The sequence below is a fragment of the Podarcis filfolensis genome (genome assembly GCF_964270895.1).
Source record: "Podarcis filfolensis genome assembly, chromosome: 13".
In the NCBI taxonomy this organism is placed as follows: domain Eukaryota; kingdom Metazoa; phylum Chordata; class Lepidosauria; order Squamata; family Lacertidae; genus Podarcis; species Podarcis filfolensis.
In genome coordinates, this window is record NC_139615.1 from 40,338,864 (window position 1) to 40,360,124 (window position 21,261).

The window sequence follows — 21,261 nt, forward strand, 5'->3', positions numbered from 1 at the left end:
AGTGGCTTAGTTGTACAGTTATTTAACTTTACAGTCCTTTCTAGCCAGGAGAACCCAGGGCCACACAGACAGCACAAGTCCGATAAAAAGCAACTAAAAACATCCAAGTATAAACACACAAAAACCCTGTTCTCTATTCCATGGTTCAGCCTTGGAACACACCAAGTGATGAGAAGTGTGCGCTTTCTCCTCACTAAATAACTATCAGGCTCCATGCAGTTTTAGAAACACAGATATATAAGCTTGGTGCCAAATGGCTCCTTAAACCAGGGTTACAGTTGCCAAAACGGAATGTCTAGTTGCCATTTTGGGGCCAGACAGCACAAAAGTCATATTTTTCAATACAGTGGTACCTCAGGTTAAGTACTTAATTCGTTCCAGAGGTCCGTTCTTAACTTGAAACTGTTCTTAACCTGATGCACCACTTTAGCTAATGGGGCCTCCTGCTGCTGCCGCGCCGCCGGAGCACGGTTTCTGTTCTCATCCTGAAGCAAAGTTCTTAACCCGAGGTACTATTTCTGGGTTAGCGGAGTCTGTAACCTGAAGCGTCTGTAACCTGAAGCGTATGTAACCCGAGGTACCAGTGTACAGTGGACGCTCAGGTTGCGAACGTGATCCGTGCGGGATGCACATTCGCAACCCGCAGTGGCGCATCTGCGCACGCACAGGTTGCGGCTCGGCGCTTCTGCGCATGTGCAAAGTGCGATTTAGCGCTTCTGCACATGCGCGGCTCCCGAAACCCGGAAATAACCCGTTCCGGTGCTTCCAGGTTTCGGCGGGTCCATAACCTGAAAAAACGCAACCTGAAGCGCCTGTAACCCGAGGTATGACTGTACATACAAGGGGCTTGTTGATAGGATCCCACCACAGCCACCGCTTGCCGTCGGCACACAGAGCCTTCGCTGCTGCTCCTGACAAACAAGGGGTTGATGACCATTGCCTCGCTACTTCCCATAACAGAAAAGCTGGGTTGCTGCTGACTAGAAATGTTTCTCCTCCTGAAAAACACCGGGCTGAACGCCAGAATGTGTGACGGCTCAGAGGCACCGTTCCCAAAAGTCTCTTCACAAACAAACACTGGAAGAAAAGACGGGGTTTTTGCGGCGAAGGGGGAGGCAGTGTGGAATCTTGCTGAAAGAAGGCATTTTGCAGCTGTGAAACATAAAGCTCACACAGATTTAGTTCTCTCAGCTGCTCTTAGTAAATATGCATCAAAACGCAGCACACTGAGAGCACAGGGGCTGGTTCAAATCTTTCTCGTGTACATTAGAGCAGCTGGAATAAAAATCAAGGGCACACAATTGTTTGAACCCCCTGGTCTCAAGAACAGAATCCTCATTGCACAAACCCACTTCATTCAAGCAGCTTAAAAAACAAACTCTAAAACAACTGGTAGATACATATATATATATATATATATATATATATATATATATATACACACACACATACACACACATACACACACACACACACACACACACACACATACAGCATACTCCAAAAAATAAAAGCACATATAAAGTGTGCTATGTAGGCACAATTATGACACGGAGACATAGTTGTGCAAGGATATATTTTGGCATTCCACCCACTCACCGTGATATTATCCATGAGGGAGCCACATCTATGTTAAAGCAGGCTGCTAAATCCAGAAGCCACTGGTATTCTCCAGAAATCTGAAACTGCATATCCCAGAGTCGGTCAGATCGTTCCTTTCTTTTAAGACAAAAGGCAGCTGTGAGCAGTTGACAGACTCCAAGTCATCGTCATGAGATGCAAGGTTATAAGCAACAATAGACAAGTCACACAGTGACTAAGTCGGAACCTGGAAACTTAGAAGTTATTCATCTCTGGGACGTAAACACTTTGTTCCGTGCAACATGAATGATGAGACTTTTCCTCCCCACCTGACTGGTGCTGTGTACCCACATTTGGGGTCTTTATCTGGGATGCTGGCAAATGAAACATCTGTAAGTTTGGAATGTCTATGGTGATTATTTCTGAAAAAGCTGAGAAAGCTTTACAAAGTCACCTGCTGAGTGAGCACTACAGTGGTACCTCAGGTTGCATACGCTTCAGGTTACAGACTCCGCTAACCCAGAAATAGTGCTTCAGGTTAAAAACTTTGCTTCAGGATAAGAACAAAAATCGTGCTCCAGCGGTGTGGCGGCAGCAGGAGGCCCCATTAGCTAAAGTGGTGCTTCAGGTTAAGAACAGTTTCAGGTTAAGAACGGACCTCCAGAACGAATTAAGTACTTAACCTGAGGTACCACTGTACGTGGTCCTCTCCCTTTCAGATCCTGCCCATCCTATGCAAAGAGAAAGAGACAGGCTGGCAAGCAGGGAGTCCCACCCACTAGCTCTCTAGAAATCTGAAGACCTTGTTCAAAATAAATACAAAGAACTATTTTTTAAAGTCTAAAGACCCCCTCTGTAGAAATATCACGTCTCGACAGGTGGGAATGCCTTGCAGATAGCAGCAGCGCGTGGAGACCATCAGCCAAGCCATGCTTCCATAGCAGTGGCCAGAGGAGGAATGACCACTGGGAGGAGCGCAGAAAGAAGAAATGCCATCGTGCATCTGCAGCAGCAAAACTGGATGCCTTCATCTGCCCCAGCTGCAACGAAACATGTCTCTCCTTTATCGGTGTTTACAGCTACAGCAGGCACTATAACCTTCCAGTGGTTTGACTTCGCCCTCCCCTAAGGCACACTCTCCCATTGTCTCCCGAGACAGACGGATGCCAACCAACGTATGGATTCCAGAGGGTTTATAACGGGATTCAAAGGAAGCAAGTTTTGAGTGTCTGAGATCCCAAATTCAATCCCCAGTATTTGCAACAGACCTCTGAATGAGATCATGGAATGCTGCTGCAAATCTAATAATGATGATGATGATGATGATATAGTGTAAGTAGGTGGCAGAGGGCATGAGGAATAGGACACCCAACTTAAAAGGCTGAGCCTTTGGCCCAGAAAATTAAAGACATTTCAGGAAAACTTCCTGATGACAAAGAGCAGTTCAGAACTCGAACAGGTTAAACAGAGGAATCTCCTCTCTCGGGTTTTTTAAACGCAGTGGTACCTTGGTTCTCAAACTTCATCCATTCCGGGAGTCTGTTTGACTCCTGAAACAGTTCGCAAAACCAAGGCGCGGCTTCTGATTGGCTGCGGGAGCTTCCTGCACTCAAGAGGAAGCCGCATCGGATGTTCAGCTTCTGAAAAACGTTCGCAAACTGGAACACTCACTTCCGGGTTTGCGGCGTTCGGGAACCAAGGTACCACTGTAAAAGGTTCAGCAAATACATGTCAGAGATACTTCTCAGATTCGGAGTAAGGCTAACTAAATCAACGAATCACTATTCCTCATATTAAATGCCTCCCTCACTGTCCAAAGCCCAGGCACCACGGCCTTTAGGAAGGATTTCCACCACGCCTGCTCCCTTCAGTCCTCCGCAGCACCCTCACCCCATCAAAATTTGACCGCCGACACTAAAAAGGTATTGTACGGACGTACCTGCTACCTCTGAGGTTGCTCTTTGTTGCCACGGCCCATGGCGGGAGCAGAAATCCACAGCAGGTGAGGAAGGACCTTCCACCTGTTTCTTACTAGCCAGCGTGACAAATACTTTGGTGGCTTGTGAGTGAGGAACATCTCGTTCCCCATCACCTGCCTTGGGAGGCCATTATGAAATGAGTGAGATTCCATCTGCATGAGCCGTTGGCCCTAAAGGGAATATTTCAAAATTCAACGTGCAGCCAGCACGGGATACACAGAGGGCTCATCCACGTTGGCAACGCGATTTCTGCACTGTAAACGTGCCTGCTTTTGCAAGCCTGAAGGAACTGCACTAATTTTGGAGGAAACTCTCTACTTTCTTTACTGCTGCGGTAAACAATGGTCAATGCATTTTGGGAAGCGGGGAGCTGCACCATTCCTCCTCCAAGCCAGCTTTGCACTGCTGGAATGACATACCCTCCACAAGCAATCAGGCCCTTTGCTTGCACCAATGCTCAGCCTGTTGGCATTCCTCATGACAGAAAGCATAGAGGGGTGAGCTGTTCCTCAGTCACTAAGCTATGGTTTTCCCAGTGGTGATGTGTGGAAGTGAGAGCTGGACCATAAAGAAGGCTGATCGCCGTAGAATTGATGCTTTTGAATTATGGTGCTGGAGGAGACTCTTGAGAGTCCCATGGACTGCAAGAAGATCAAACCAATCCATTCTGAAGGAAATCAGCCCTGAGTGCTCACTGGAAGGACAGATCCTGAAGCTGAGGCTCCAATACTTTGGCCACCTCATGAGAAGAGAAGACTCCCTGGGAAAGACCCTGATGTTGGGAAAGATGGAGGGCACAAGGAGAAAGGGACGACAAGCATGAGTTTGACCAAACTGCGGGAGGAAGTGGAAGACAGGAGTGCCTGGCGTGCTCTGGTCCATGGGGTCACGAAGAGTTGGACACGACTAAACGACTAAAGAACAACAACAACATGACCCTCGTGGTCCCTTCCAACTCTACAGTTCTATGAGTCTATGTGACGTAAACATCATGTCACCTTAGTTCAAACGGCTTTCTCTAGAGAAAAGCAGAAGGCATCAAGCCACATAGCCAAGGGACCAGGAAGAAGCAGAGGCTGCATTCACAAGCTCCCAAGTTCTCCACACTGTTCCTAGCGCCCTTATGAACATGAATGAAATCAGAACCACAACCATCAGCAACGGGGGGTAAATCAGCAGGAGCCCTTTCCCCCGTAAATAGTGAAATAAAGGCAAATGCTGCACACATCAGGTATAGGGAACCTGCGGTCCTCCAGGCACGCTCAGTTTCCAACACCCCTCAGCCCCAGTCCACATCACCTGTGGTCAGAGATGATGGGAACTTGAGGGAAGCAGGTTTCTCATCCCTAGCACAAACAATTGATGGCTATTGAGAGAAGCAGCAAAGTAATCTGCTGCTTCCTAGTCTGTCCTTGCAGGAGATAAGACAACGCTTGGAGAAAGAATTGCACAATTAAGCTTAAAAACTGATGCCAACGTCAGTTTGGGGAGGTCAGTAATTTTCATTAGGATTGTGGAATCGGAGAGAGGGTCAATTGCCCTTTCCGTGGTCCCAGTCTTGATTGGGCTGCCTGCAGCTGTTTTATTATTATTATGAAACATCAAAATAAGTTTGACATTTCATGTAACGTCCAGTTGGGCCTTGAAGAGAACAGAGAAACACCCCTTTTCAGGGGGCGGGAACCCACTTGCAATTAGGTTCCGTAATTAAACAGCTCTGTTCATCTGACCTATCAAAAGTAAATTATCCCTCCTCTTTCACTCTTTACAGGTTACAAAGGTCAGTGATGGCCAAACTTGGCCCTCCAGCTGTTTTGGGACTACAATTCCCATCATCCCTGACCACTGGTCCTGTTAGCTAGGGATAGTGGGAGTTGTAGTCCCAAAACAGCTGGAGGGCCAAGTTTGGCCATCACTGGTTTAGGTGATAAATGCCCATATTGTCCAAATACCCAAATTATCAGGTAAACCCTCCAACAAGAGCAACAAGCAGTATTTTTGCACAGCGAGGAAATCAAGTATCTTGGCCATGACAACTTTTGTGCTCTTGGCGGCAGATTTCCCAACCTCTGAGATTGTAAAAGCTCGTACTGTCACATTTTGCAAGTTCCCAGCTCAGATTGTGGTTTCCTTGCATAACTGAGTGGGAAGGTTCACATGAGTGAAAGAAAGGCATTCAGCCCTGACACGAATTATGATCAAAGTTCATCATTATCTGTGCTTAAATGCCCATGAACAAGCAAACAAAAAACCAGACACAAAATATACTCAGATTGCAAATATGAAAACAGCACACAAGACAGTGGTAAGCAGAGGCACAAAGTCAGCAATAAATTTATCTGTAAAAGCTTCTTGAGCAGAGACTTCTATGCAATCATTCACCTATGTGGGGAAAACACAGCTCTGTCATTTACCTGGATTCTGTATCTTGATCATACTAAAGAATAACACCTTTATCTGCAAAATGCCTGTCATGAAAGGCAGGGTGAGAGTGGGCACTGTGTTTGTCTGTGTGTTCGGCACCACGTATGGCAAGGTGCAGAATCAGTGGCCTTCCGGACATTGTTGGGAGTCCAGTTCCCATACAGCATGACAATTGGTCTAGGATGGTGGAAGGCAGTCTAACAACACTTGAAGCACCCTACGTTTGGTAGCTCTACCCCACGGGATCCTTTTGGGGAGGGGCGGGATCATCAGGTACCGGATGTGGAAAGCAGTTATTTCCCCTTCTTTATTTCCAGCAGTGTCACTTTTCTGCCTTGATGGCAGTGATATGCTTAAAAAAGTGCATGTGATCTTTGCATCAAATGTTTTGCAACTATGGGCTTCAAGCAGTGTGTGTTAAAGAGCTTTAGGTGCTCATAAAATCTTGCATGATGGTTTTATTGCGCTGGCATGTGAAATAAAGAGCACACGCTTTATATAAACTTTATAAACACACTTTATAAACTCAAATGCACACATTCACACTGCACAGCTATAATGTTTGCAGAGGAATCCTATGTGGAAATGTATACGACTGCTGTCCTAGTCAATAAACTGAACAAACCATTTACAGTGTGTTGCACAACTAATATGATGCTTCCAATGATTCAGAAGGAATACTTTGAATACTATTTTAAATACAAGTACTTATGCAAATTGTCAAAGAAGAGCAAGCAGGCTGTCTGCAGGTATCTGGTGATGTGAAAAGGAATGGCTGCAATCCTTCACAAATGAGTAAATCCCATTTAGATCACTGTCCTTGGTTAAACTAAATATAGGTGGGCTTGCAGCTCACAGGCAATAACTTAATTAAAAACTTCTTTATAGCTGCTATTCTATTTTGTGTTTTTAGTTTACTGGAGTCTGCTGTTTTATATTCTCCTGTATTTATCAGTGTCTGCTGACCGTATTGGGGCTGATTATGTTATCCATAAATTGTTATTAATCAGTTTTTGTGAGCTGGCTTGTGAGGAAAGCTGTCCTAAAAGGCAGAGTATAGCTTTACTATGAATCCTTTATAGAAACAAATAGGTCTGTGTGCAGAAACACAAAGACATTCTTACCCCTCAATTCAGCAGAAATGAGAAAATGCCTCTGCTGGATGAAGTGTGTTGTAACATGTTACAGCAAGGGTGCTTTTTCCTGCATAACTATTTTTCGTATGCTAATTTATGCAGATATAATCTTAAATATAGACCTTAAATATATGCAGCTACATGACCGACCCGATTTCTTATTCAGATTGACAGCCCTAACATAACACACCTGCACAAATGCATAGACAGCTGGGTGTTGGTGATGCAAGCACAAATTACATTGTAAGCACACTCAAAGAGTACAGTGCTGTGTGCCACTGTCTGTGGACAAGCACCATACCCTCCTGTGGGATGTGTTTCAGTGGCGGCACAACCACAGTTTCACATGCTCGGGGGCAGGCACTACCTTACAGCAAGTGTCCCCCATGAGCAGGGTTTTACCAGTGTCGAAGCAATGATTCTTCAACATCAACTTCGTTGGACTGGTTATATTGTGCAGATGCCTGATTATTGTCTTCCAAAGCAACTACTCTATTCCGAACTTAAAAATGGAAAGCATAATGCTTGCGGTCAACAAAAGAGGTTTAAAGAGTCTCTCAAGGCAAATCTTTAAAAAAGTAGTAGTCATACCTCTTGTTATGTTTGCTTCATGTTATGTTCTTTCAGGATACGTACTGCGCGACCCGGAAGTACCGGAAAGGGTTACTTCTCGGTTTTGCCGCTCGCGCATGTGCAAATGTGCTAAATGACGTCGCACACGTGCGCAGAAGCGGCAAATCGCGACCTGTGCGTGCGCAGATGCGGGATGCGTTCCTTTCCTGTTGCGAACGGGCCTCCGGAATGGATCCCGTTTGCGACCAGAGGTACCACTGTATAAACACCAACAATTGGGAAACATTGATGGGCGAACGCTTCGATTAGAGAACAGCATTTACCAAAGGTGACATGGGCTGTGAAGACACTTGAGCTCAGAACGAAAGGGAGAAACACGCTAAGAGGAAGGCACGTTTGTCAAACTGTGATCGACTCCCGCCTGGAAACCTATGTCCCCACTGTGGAAGGACGTGGATCCAGAATTGGCCTCCACAGGCGCTTACGGAATCACTGTTACAACTGTGTTCATGGAAGGCAATCTTCCTCAGCTAAGAGGGATCTCCAGAGAAGACTCTTTCCGTTATAGCAACTACTGAGAAAGCAAAGGGGTGAACTCTGGGGCACCACTGTGGTGGAAGCTGGTGCCCTCCCATACGTGACTACTCAGAATTAGGTGCCATTGAATTCAAGGCTAGATTACTGCAAGGTATTATACATGGGGCTGCCTCTGATGACGGCTCAGAAACTTCAGCCGGTGCGGAATTCACCAGGGCAAGACGGTTTGAGCTTATTACACAGATTCTGCCCCGACTGTAGTGGCTGCCAGTTAGTTTCAATGCAAAGTACTGGTTTTGAACTATAAAGTCTTAAGCGGCTCAGGACTGCAATACCCCAAGGACCGCATCTTTCCATATGAACCTACCCTGACCCTGAGATCATCTTCTGAGGCCCTTCTTCGTGTGCCTCCTCCTGAAGAGGTCTGGAGGGTGGCAACATGAGAATGGGCCTTTTGTACAGTGGCTCCCCACTTGCAGGATACTCCCCCTAGGGAGGCTCGCCCGGCACTTTTGCTACATATTTTTAGGTGCCAGGCAAAAATGTTCTCCCAGGCCTTGGGCTGATTAAACAACCCATGGCCTTTTAAATGCATCTAGTGTGTGTGTTGCTGCTTTTCTGTTATGCATTTCTGTGTTTTTATACTGCAAACCGTGCTGCGATCTTCAGATGAAAGGTAGAATATAAATTTAATAAACAACAACAACAATCATGTGCGCATAGGACTGCGGCCTAAAGCTGCTCCTTGCTGCTGGTGACCTTAGCCATAAATAAATTATCTGTACTTTTGCATTCTTATCCGCGCTCGAGTTAAGGCAGTGCAGGCAGATCCCCTCCCAAGGCTGCCGAGCTGAGTAGGTGCAAAATAACAACAACTATATTTGTACAAGTACCTCCTAAGAAGACCCATAAAAAGCAACTGTAGCAAAAGGAATTGTTTTTAAAATAAGAACAATTTTGGAAAGAAAATAAGAATGGTTTCCTCCTGGCTCGGGGCGCCCTGTTAATGAAGTCCGTGACTGTGCTTAGCACCCCTGCCCTGGGTTCTGCTCTTGGTCACGAGAGAAGGTGACAGTGTGGTGGCTGTTGGTCACACTAAAGCATGGGTAGGCAAACTAAGGCCTGGGGGCCAGATCTGGCCCAATCGCCTTCTAAATCTGGCCCACAGACGGTCCAGGAATCAGCGTGTTTCTACATGAGTAGAATGTGTCCTTTTATTTAAACTGCATCTCTGGGTTATTTGTGGGGCCTGCCTGGCGTTTTTTACATTAGCAGAATGTGTGCTTTTATTTAAAATGCACTTCTGGGTTATTTGTGGGGCATAGGAATTCGTTCATATATTTTTTTTCAAAATATTGTCTGGCACACCACATGGTCTGAGGGACAGTGGACCGGCCCACGACTGAAAAAGGTTACTGACCCCTGCACTAAAGGGTGACAGGAAAAGCAACTGTAGCAAAAGGAATTGTTTTGAAAATAAGAACAATTTCAGAAAGAAAATAAGAACGGTTTTGTCCTGGCTCGGGGCGCCCTGTTAGTGAAGTCCACCCCTGTGCTTAGCACCCCTGCCCTGGGTTCTGCTCTTGGTCACGAGAGAGGAAAGTGGGGTGGCTGTTGGTCACACTAAAGGGTGACAGAAAAAGCAACTATAGCAAAAGGAATTCTTTTGAAAATAAGAACTGAAGTCCACCCCTGTGCTTTGCACCGCAGCGCTGGGTTCTGCTCTTGGTCACGAGAGAGGGTGACCAGTGGCTGCTGTTGGTCACGCTAAAAGGTGACAGGGAAAGAGAGAGACCTCAAGAGATCCATCCCTTCACCTGACACCGAGCTTTTCGTCCTCTTCGTCCCCCCTGTCCACGCACCTTAACCCTTCATTTTCTACCCCCCCCCCACTTTCTCCCCCCCGAATATGCTCCCCCGACTCCTCCTCCCTCTGCACGGCCTCCTTTCACCCCCACCAGAGGCGGCGCTTGAAGAGAATGGCGGACAAGAAGGCGGGGGGGGAGAGAGAGAGAGAGAGAAAGAGAGACATTCTCACCCGCTCAGCGGCGCGGCGCGGATGGCGGAGCTGGACTGAGGGAACCCGGAAGTCAGCTCCGAACAAGCCAGAGGGAGGGAGCGCGCCACTCCTGACGTCACGCCGCCGCCCGAGGAGCCGCAGAGATAAGTAGGCGGGGAAAGGGTAGAGCGGCCCACGAGGTCACAAATTGCCAGCTGCAAAGGCTTCTCTGTCCCCGCCCCGTCCAGCCTCTCCCTCGCCGGGGGCGGCTGCGATTAAAGCAGCAGCGTGTTCCCCATTCAGGCTACGCGGGGGAAATATTTTATTTTATTTATTTATTTATAATCCCAAAAACAATAGGGGGGGAAGCGATTAAGCAGCAGCGTATTCCCCATTCAGGCTACGCGGGGAAAATATTTTATTTATTTACGTATTCATTTATAACCCCAAAAATAATAGGGGAGAAAAAGCGAATAAGCAGCCGCGTGTTCCGCATTCAGGCTACGCGGGGGAAATACTGTATTTATTTATTCATTTATAACCCCAAAAATAATAGGGGAGAAAGCGATTAAGCAGCAGCGTATTCCCCATTCAGGCTACGCGGGGAAAATATTTTATTTATTCATTCATTCATTTATAATCCCAAAAATAATAGGGGAGAAAAAGCGATTAAGCAGCAGCGTATTCCCCATTCAGGCTACGCGGGGGAAATATTTTATTCATTCATTCATTCATTCATTCATTCATGCATTCATTTATAACCACAAAAATAATAGGGGGGTGGGGCGATTAAGCAGCAGCGTATTCCCTATTCAGGCTACATGGTGCAAATCCTTTATTTATTTATAATCTAGAAAATAATAGGGGGGGAATGTGGTTAAGCAGCAGCATATTCCGCATTCAGGCTATGCGGGGGAAATCATTCATTCATTCATTCATTCATTCATTGATATCCCGTGTGATTATCTGAATTGCTTGCACTTTGGGGACAGCCGCGTCTGCAGCTGGGCTACATTGCAGCGAAGGGCCACAGCTCAGCGGCAGAACATCTGCTCTGCGTGCAGAAAGCCCTGGGTTCAGGGCCAGCCCGCTCAAGAAATGCATTGTCCACTATTGCTGCGCTGGTGGTGGCAGCAGCTGTGCCACGCTCCTTGGAGGCTGGATCTGCCACCTGGCCTCAGTGAATAGAAAGTGCTACTCTCAACCCTAGGGAGAAAATGGGGGGGGGGGACGACGACCAAAGGTGAGATGTTCTGGAAGCTCTGCAAACTCAGCATCTTAGTAATCAAGTGTAATAAAAAAACAACCACCAAGGTCTTATATATATAATAAATGTTCATAAATGTACCAAACAAGCACGTACATACAGTGGCGTAGCGGGGGTGCAGGGGGGGCCGGCCGCACTGGGCGCAACATCTGGGGGTTAGGGTTAGGGGGCGCAAATCCACGGGTTAGGGGGCGCAAATCCACGGGTTAGGGGGCGCAAATCCACGGGTTAGGGGGTGCAAATTACTTGCCTTGCCCCGGGTGGTGACAACCCACGCTACGCCACTGCGTACATAGATATGTGAACCACATGTCTGGAGCAGCACGAGAGGACCGCCCTGAAACCATTTTGACTCCCCAACTGACCAAATGTTTTCTCTGCAAGGAGGGAGCGGGGAGAGCCTTCCCATTGTCTCAGGAATTGGGTAATCACCATTTCAAAGGAATGGGCAGACTACCAGGAAAGGCAATCAGATAAGGCATGATCAGATAACCTGACAGACAGGAAAAACAACAACATTCACATTTCTGTTGTAGACCACCTTTTCTGTGATGTAGGTATGATGTTTGTGGGGGGTGGTCTTGGGTTACACCCCTTCTGTGATGTATGTATGATGTATGGAGGGGTGGTCTTGAGCGCCAGGGGAGAGAATTTAAAATGTCTACGTGGGTGGCACTGTGGGTTAAACCACAGAGCCTAGGGCTTGCCGATCAGAAGGTCGGTGGTTCGAATCCCCATGACGTGGTGAGCTCCCGTTGCTCGGTCCCTGCTCCTGCCAACCTAGCAGTTCGAAAGCATGTCAAAGTGCAAGTAGATAAATACAGTGGTACCTCAGGTTACATACGCTTCCGGTTACAGACTCCGCTAACCCAGAAATAGTGCTTCAGGATGAGAACAGAAATCGTGCTCCAGTGGCGCGGCGGCAGCAGGAGGCCCCATTAGCTAAAGTGCTTCAAGTTAAGAACAGTTTCAGGTTAAGAACAGACCTCCGGAACGAATTAAGTACTTAACCTGAGGTACCACTGTAAACGGCGTTTCCGTGCGCTGCTCTGGTTCGCCAGAAGCGGCTTAGTCATGCTGGCCACATGACCCGGAAGCTGTACGCCGGCTCCCTCGGCCAATAAAGCGAGATGAGTGCCGCAAACCCAGAGTCGGTCACGACTGGACCTAATGGTCAGGGGTCCCTTTACCTTTATATAAGGGCAGGCACACCTTGGTTCTGGGTCCTCCTCCTTTCCTGCGAGTGAGGGGAGCACCCTGTTGCAACAGTTCAATAAAGATCAGGCTTACTAGCTGCTTTGCTTCTCAATATTCTCTGGTTGGCCTCTGTTATTTTCTCCTACCGACGGAGAACCTACAAAGGACTCTATAAGGGTTCTTGTGTCCCCCATAAGGGAATAAGGGCAGATTTTTGTTTATTACACAAGATAACCCTACAATTAATAGACGGTTGTTACAAGAACGAGCTCACTTGCTTTGTTATATGCTAATTGGTTTGCTTTGATTCTGTGCTTATCTGTGGGCCCCAGGATGCTGGGTTCTCAGAGGGGAGCTTTCTTTTCCCCTTTTGGATAGTTGTCACTTATGCCCCCATGGGACAAGTGATGGATGGGAAGTTCTGGCCAAACTGAAATACGCCGTCTTCTGTACGGTATAAGTAACGCTTAATGTATTAGCACTTTGCAGACAAGCCGTGACAACCTCTCACTATTGAGGTGTCTGCCCTGCGTCTGTCTGTAAGGGCAGAGAGGCTCTGTGTTATAAGTCGACACCTTTCTTTAATAAAACATCAGAATGGGTTCTTCCAGCGTTTCCAACATCCTTCTATGAAATCCCTGTATCAGACCACTCAATCAGGCCCTCCTTTGGGCCTGTAGTTCTGAATAATAATAATAATAATGATAATAATTATTTATTTATTTTTACCCCACCAATCTGGATGGGTTTCCCGAGCCACTCTGGGTGGCTCCCAACAGAATAAAAAAGCCATAGAACATCAAACATTAAAAACTTCCCTAAACAGGGCTGCCTTCAGATGTATTCTAAAAGTCAGATACAGACCTTGGGTTAAGAACTTAATTCATTCCAGAGGTCCGTTCTTAACCTGAAACTGTTCTTAACCTGAAGCACCACTTTAGCTAATGGGGCCTCCCACTGCAGCCGCACGACCAGAGCACGATTTCTGTTCTCATCCTGAAGCAAAGTTCTTAACCCGAGGTACTATTTCTGGGTTAGGGGAGTCTGTAACCTGAAGCGTCTGTAACCTGAAGTGTATGTAACCCAAGGTACCACTGTAGTTGTTTTTTTCCTTGACATCTGATGAGAGGGCGTTCCACAGGGTGGGTGTCACTACCGAGAAGGCCCTCTGCCTGGTTCTCTGTCAGACCAATGCCCTTTGGGGTGTCCCGTCTGGCCTCATTCACAGCAGGACCCCCTTTCCCTTTATGACATCCTTTGATTCCCACTTCAGCTGTCGGGATTTGATTTGTTCCTGATGCAGATCTTTTGTTCCTCCTTTTGTTCCCGATGCGAGACCTTCACTCATCCCTTCCTCCCTAGTTGGGATGTGTGTACCGCTTTGTGGTTTGTCGCAGGTGCCAAAATGTCCTGAGCTGGTCCTGTATCCCTGGTACCTAAAGGTAGAGCCGGGATGGTCCCTTGCATGAAAACCTGGTGAGCAGCCACCAGTTGGCAGGTAGAAATTGCTGACTCTTGAGAAAGATGGACTCCGGATAAGAAGCCTTTTTCTGCGTTCTTAAGCCACTTTCTCAGCTCAGCTTACTATATGAGGATAATGGACTGCCGTTATGTTGGAAAAGCATGTTGCGTTTAATGTTTAAAACCTCAGAAATCGACATACACCAGCTGGGGAAAAAGGAACCAGTCTCCCTTTTATTTTATAATTCATTTTTTATAATTTTTTATAATTTTTAAATATTTCATTTCATTTCATTTCAGGCTGCTGCCAGATCAATCACAGCTATTGCACAAGCCTTAATTTCGCCGTCGGTTTCTATGCCTAATAAGATCTTTCTATTTGTGCACGGGGAAACCAAAATACGCTATTAAAGGATTTCAAAATGCGAGCTCAGAAATCACCTCCCTGTGCGAGGCGCACCACTCTTCTTTTATCTCTACATTCTATAGTGAGGAATGGGCAGAGCAAAGGATCTGATAGGACAGGAGCAGAAAACAGAGGCGGGTGTTTCCTTTGTGCCCCCTGCCGGCCGCCAGGACTATTTTTCCCCCCTACCGCGCTTGGATCCCGCCTACTCAAAGCTGCCTGCGCTCGATGATTGGCAGACACACCCGTTCTGGGATTTCACTGGCTGAAAGAGGGCAATACCCTGAACAAGCTCCTCCCCCTAAGAAAGCGTAGATGTAGTACAGAAGGGAAGAGTATAGCAGAGCGTGGGGAAAATGCAGGCATTCTTAAAACAGACCAGAAAGAGATGTTTCCTTGCTCCCTGCAGCATGTCTCTGCCTGGGAACTGGTAGCTTTCAGGTAGGAAAATGTGAGATCCTAAAATAATACTATCGGGGACGCGGGTGGCGCTGTGGGTTAAGCCACAGAGCCGAGGGCTTGCCGATCAGAAGGTCTGTGGTTCGAATCCCCACGACGGGGTGAGCTCCTGTTGCTCGGTCCCTGCTCCTGCCAACCTAGCAGTTTGAAAGCACGTTAAAGTGCAAGTAGATAAATAGGTACCGCTCCGGTGGGAAGGGAAACAGCGTTTCCATGCGCTGCTCTGGTTTGCCAGAAGCGGCCTAGTCATGCTGGCCACATGACCCGGAAGCTGTACGCCGGCTCCCTCGGCCAATAAAGCGAGATGAGCGCCGCAACCCGAGAGTCGGCCATGACTGGACCTAATGGTCAGGGGTCCCTTTACCTTTTAAAATAATACTCCTGGGCCATAGGCAGGTTCCCCCCCAATCAATAAAAATTTGAGATTCTGCCCCCTAACAAAAACATAAACCCCCCCAGAAGCTGTACGCCAGCTCCCTCGGCCAATAAAGTGAGATGAGCGCCACAACCCCAGAGTCGGTCATGACTGGACCTAATGGTCAGGGGTCCCTTTACCTTTACCTAGGGCTTTGCTTGGGGAATGGTTTTCTGCAACGGAGGTCACATGGAACTGGGGGGGAGCCCCTCCATGCGCATAGGACTCAAATTTGAGCCAGGACTTGGTTGGGCGCTCCATAACTAGTTCTCGCTTCCTGCATATAGACCTGCAATATAGAAGTAAATTAAGTAAATGAGAAAGAGTACTCTGGCCCATACGCAGAATGCCTTTCCCCTTTTTCCAGCAACCATTCATGCTTTAACCTGGAATTGTGAGGCTAATCTACCCCTTTCCTCCCCTCTTCAGATAATATTTTCTTGGTTCAAATTTCACTTGTAGGATGAATTCGATGTGGCCTTAGGCAAAGCTGAAATCTCTTGGCATCAAGACGTTGGACATAACATAATGATGGCTGACTGGGAACAGTTATGGACCACAGGTATGAAATTCACAGCATGTAATGCCCTAAGAGAAAACTTAATGAAAATGATTTATAGGTGGTACATGACACCAGTCAAGCTTGCAAAAATTTACTATTTGCCCGACAATAAATGTTGGAAATGTAACGAGACTGAAGGTACATTCTTTCACCTTTGGTGGACATGCCCAAGGATTAAGACATTCTGGGAGATGATTTATAATGAAATGAAAAAGGTATTTAAATATACCTTCCTGAAGAAACCAGAAGCCTTTCTCCTGGGCATGGTCGGCTATTGGTGCCAAAGAAGGATAGAACTTTTTTTATGTATGCAACAACAGCAGCAAGAATACTCATCGCGAAGTATTGGAAGACACAAGATTTCCCCACCCGGGAAGAATGGCAGATGAAGTTGATGGACTATATGGAACTGGCGGAAATGACTGGCAGAATCCGAGACCAGGGAGAAGAGTCAGTGGAAGAAGACTGGAAAAAGTTTAAAGACTATTTACAGAAATACTGTAAAATTAATGAATGTTAGAAAAATGTTGGAATGAAGTTATATGGCTTTAGTAGAAATGTTATAAGGAATTAAGTATAAATAGATTAATAGAGTATTAAAGGGGAAAAAAAGGTTAGAATATGTTAAGATAATTATAGGATAGAAAACAGAGGAAGATGGAAAGGAATTGCTGAAACAATTAACAGAAGTGGAATACAAAAAGGGAGGTGTGAGGAGGTCGTTGAAATAAGTGAATGAAAGATAAGATATTGAAATTGTTTGATGTGTTTTAAACTGTTTTTGTTTTGTTTTGTTAGTTTAATGTGTTAGAGTCATGTAGTGTTTTTGTATTGTATTGTATTGTTTATTTTTTTTTTGTAGTGTTTAAATTGTTGGAAAGGTAATAAATATTATTTTTTTAAAAAAATAATCTCTTGGCATCATATCTCGATATCTGCAATATGAGGACAGTAACCATGGCGAGTTGTTGTAAAGATCCCCAAGAGAGCTGGTGATGGCCTACTGTCAGACAGGGAAGAGTTGCCTCCATCATAATCGCTCCCTTGCTTCAGAGGTCCTTAGTGGGAGTTGCTGGCTAGCAGGTGGCAGCTGAAACCACAAAACGTTGAGGCCAGGAGCAGTTGTCTGAATAATCCTGGTGTTAAAAGATAAAGGTAAAGGGACCCCTGACCATTAGGTCCAGTCGTGGCCGACTCTGGGGTTGCGGCACTCATCTCGCTTTATTGGCTGAGGGAGCCGGTGTACAGCTTCCGGGTCATGTGGCCAGCATGACTAAGCCGCTTCTGGAGAACCACAGCAGCGCACGGAAACGCCGTTTACCTTCCCACCGGAGCGGTACCTAATTATCTACTTGCACTTTGACGTGCTTTTGAACTGCTAGGTTGGCAGGAGCTGGGACCGAGCAACGGGAGCTCACCCCGTCATGGGGATTCGAACCGCTGGCCTTCTGATCGGCAAGTCCTAGGCTCTGTAGTTTAACCCACAGCGCCACCCGCGTCCCTTTTAATCCTGGTGTTACGTGCACCCAATGTTATATCTGTGCTGCCTGGTATTAGTTTTATTCCTGGGGGCTTTTGTAAGTAGGTTTGGGAGCTTCGTGAGAGGCTGTGAAGTGGGATACAGTTATTTTACAGACGTAAATGTGAACTGCTTTGAACTCCCCCTGGCTTGTATGAGTGCTAAACATGAGATAACAAAAAATGTTAGCTAACAAAAAGGGTACCTTTCAGAGGAATGCATTTAATAGTATTCCTTATAAACAACAATAGTACTTTATAAAGTGCTCTAGATAATATACAGCAATATTCACAAAAGGACAATCATTCATCCTCCTCTTCATCCCCTTCGCCTTCTTCAGCTGAACTCCTGCAAATGAAAAGGGAAGGCGAGGTTAAAATTGAACCAGTTGAACTGGATTCTACTCCGTCGAGTGTTGCAAACTTTCTCCCCAGTGCCACTGCTGCGGCAGACTAAGAACTGGGAACTGCCTTTTGGTTCTGTAGTGCTGTTTCCCTTTTTCGATTCCCCTTTTGAAAGACGGGTGCCTACAATTTCTGGCATCGCAGAAGCTGTGCTTCTGAATACCAGCGCTGGGAATCAGAAGTGGAGAGGGCGCAACTGAACTCAGGTCCCGCTAGTGAGTTTCACATCAGCATCTGGCTGGTGTGAACAAGATGGTGGCCTTTGTCCCGAGCTCTCCTGGGCACATTGTCAACACAAGAATTACCGTATTTTTCGCACTATAAGACGCACCAGACCACAAGACGCACCTAGTTTTTGGAGGAGGAAAACAAGAAAAAAAATATTCTGAATCTCAGAAGCCAGAACAGCAAGAGGGATCACTGTGCAGTGAAAGCAGCAATCCCTCTTGCTGTTCTGGCTTCTGTGATAGCTGCGCAGCCTGCATTCGCTCCATAAGACGCACACACATTTCCCCTTACTTTTTAGGAGGGAAAAAGTGAGTCTTGTAGAGCAAAAAATACGGTATTCTGAGGCTCTGTACACCCACCCACCCACACCTTCAAAGCTCATTCAGAGCACAGTCTTCCAAAGAATTATGGGAACTGTAGTTTGCTAAGGGTTGCTGGAAATTGTAACTCCATGATGCGTAAACTACAGCCTTGTTATGGACTGACCAGGCATTCAATAAGAGCACCGCCAAACCAGAGGGCTCCATGCTTCAGTAAAATCTGGAGGAGAGGAAAGGCTGAGCCAGGGACAGGGACAAAAGATTTAGACCTTCAACCCACATGGTGGTCAGACACGGCACCTCAGCTATACCTTGTCCTGCTCTTCACCACTGAAATTGGGACTGCTTCTTCGCCACTCTCTATTGCCTGCCCACCAGACACATCCTAGCACCATCACCCAGTGTCACTATACAGCTGGGAGATTAGGACCACAGATAAGAAACAAGGACACTGTGGTGGGTGAATCCTTCACTGTTAGGTGGAAGGCAGTAATTTCACTAAAACTCTCCTTATCTCCTTTTGGAGGGGCGGGCTGTACATTTAACAGCTGGTGGCATGCAGAAATTCAGTATAGTTATTAAAGGTGTACGAAGCCTTGCCATAAAAATAATAATAATAAGGTAGCAGCTGTATGTGGCAGGGGCTAAGAGACCCATGCAATCTGGTACAAAAAGAGAAAAAAGGTCTGCAATCTGCAGTGGAACCAATGCTTTCTTGTTGGAGCTACCCAGAGGACATAGTCATGTCTCAATCCTGTGTATGCTCACTTAAGAGTGTGATAGGAATTTTGAGGTCTTAGATATATGGTAATGTTCATAAGCGTACCAACCAAGCACGTACATAGATCAGCACAGGAAGACCGACCTGGAACCATTTTGATTCCTAAACTGAGCAAATGTTTTCTCTGCAAGGTCAAAGTGGGAAACCTCCCCATTGTCTCTGTGATGGGATGATGAGCTGCTTGTGCGTAAAATCCTGATCCCTCAGAGTTTGGCTAAGTTCCCAAACCTCTGTCTGTGATGGAGCTCCTTAAGCGTGGCTCCATCAATCGCTCGTTGAATCGGACAGTGGGCGTTTACGGAACTTCTTCCAGCATAAAAGCTCCTTAACGGAAACACGTCTTCTGGACTCTCGGCGTGACAGTTTCCGCCGAGGAGTGGGTGTTCCTAAGGGAGGTCCTGAAACCCCCCCACTGTTCTCGCTAGAAGTATCTCTGAGCTCTCCCTCCGACTCACTTTCCCTTGGAACTCCACTTCTCCCCCTGCTGGTCCCCTCCTCCGCTGAGTGGTCTCTCTCACCCTCCATGAGCCCTTTCACCTCCTTCGTCTCAGATGACAGTTCCCTGACATCCACCTCCCCTCCAGGGCCCCCTTCACCCCCTTCCCTCCCCTCCTCTGCGGGAGGCGAGGGAGCAAAACCCCTGAAGGAACCTCCCTCATCTTCCGAAGTTTTGAACACTTCCCTCCACCTTTTGCTGTTCCCGGTTTCCAAGTACTCCTCCTCCTCGGAGTCGGTACCTCCTTCCAACTCCGATTCCCTGAATCCCTCCAGTTCCTCCTCATCGTCGGTGGTGCCAAAGTACTCCCTCCGGAACCTCGCTACTGGCTGAGGTTTCCTGGGGAACCTTTGGTGGAACGTTTCGATCAAGACCTCGTCATGGACCTCCTCTGCCTTCACCCAGGTGTTTTCTGACTCTGGTTCCCCTTCCCACGCGACCAAATACTCCACCTGATTCCCCTTCCACCTGGAGTCGATGATTTCCGCCACATAGTTGCGGCTTTCCCTTTCTTCTATGGCTGGCCCCCGTGTGGATACCCCTTCACCTTCCCCCCGGTATGGTGACAGTAATGACATGTGGAATACTGGGTGCAGTTTCATGTGGTTCGGTAACCGGAGTCTGAAAGCCACTGGGTTGATCTGTTGGATGACCTCAAATGGTCCCAATCTTTTGGGTCTCAATTTCTTGCAACCCCCCTTGTACGGCAACCCTTGGGTTGATAGCCAGACCCGACTCCCCACCCTAATTGTTTCACCTTCCCTTCTGCTCTTGTCTGCCTGCCTCTTATATTCTTCTTTGGCCCTTTCTAAGTGGTGTTGGAGTTGACGATGGATCGCTTCCATTTCTTCTACAAAAAGTTCAGCGGCCGGAACACTCCATCTCTCTCCTCCTTCCCCTGGAAACGCCCTGGGGTGGCACCCATAATTAGCCAAAAATGGGCTCATCCCGGTGGACACATTCTCTGCATTATTGTAAGCAAATTCCGCTAGTGCCAACTTTTCGACCCAATCGTTTTCTCTGTCATTGACATAGCACCTCAGGTATTGTTGAAGGATACCGTTTGCCCTCTCCGCCTGCCCATTGGTCTCAGGGTGCCTGGCAGTCGAAAAGTTGACCTCTACGTGCAACAAGCTCATAAGCTTCCTCCAGAATCTGGACGTGAACTGTTTCCCTCTGTCGGACACCAGCCTCAAGGGGGCGCCATGCAGCCTAAAAATATGTTCTACAAACAATTTCGCTGTCTCTTCCGCCGTGACTGCATGTGAGCAAGCTACAAAGTGACCCATCTTAGTTAACTGGTCTACTACGACTAGTATGGCGGTTTTCCCCTGGGATTTGGGCAGATCAGTCATAAAATCTATCGACACCGCCTCCCACGGTCGTTCTGGTGTGGGTAACGGTTCTAATAAACCCGCTGGTGCCCGCCTTTCTCCTTTGGCTCTCTGGCATTGGTCACACCTTCTCACATACTCCCGTACATCCTCCCTCACCTTGGGCCACCAAAACTCCCTGGT

The 21,261-nt window shown here is 47.1% G+C and overlaps 2 protein-coding genes across 6 annotated transcripts in view; both read right to left on the minus strand.

Annotated features, from left to right (window-relative positions):
• PLEKHM1 (pleckstrin homology and RUN domain containing M1) overlaps positions 1 to 10,369 on the minus strand; it is a 40,962-nt gene extending 30,593 nt beyond the window's left edge. The window contains exons 1-2 of one of the 5 annotated variants that reach the window (XM_083582568.1): positions 10,269 to 10,369; positions 1,600 to 1,719 (exon numbers count right to left, since the gene is read on the minus strand). The gene's annotated coding sequence lies outside the window, so the exon portion shown is untranslated. Of the gene's footprint in view, positions 1 to 840; positions 939 to 1,599; positions 1,720 to 3,520; positions 3,640 to 10,188; positions 10,222 to 10,268 lie in introns of those variants that run through there. The other 4 variants (XM_083582569.1, XM_083582567.1, XM_083582571.1 and 1 more) reach the window with 4 other exon arrangements.
• Positions 10,370 to 17,717: 7,348 nt separating this feature from the next.
• LOC310747720 (leucine-rich repeat-containing protein 37A-like) overlaps positions 17,718 to 21,261 on the minus strand; it is a 46,657-nt gene continuing 43,113 nt past the window's right edge. The window contains exon 18 of the mRNA XM_083582632.1: positions 17,718 to 17,863. Coding sequence (XP_083438758.1) covers positions 17,818 to 17,863 — 46 coding nt within the window. The 3' untranslated portion in view covers positions 17,718 to 17,817. The remainder of the gene's footprint in view (positions 17,864 to 21,261) is intronic.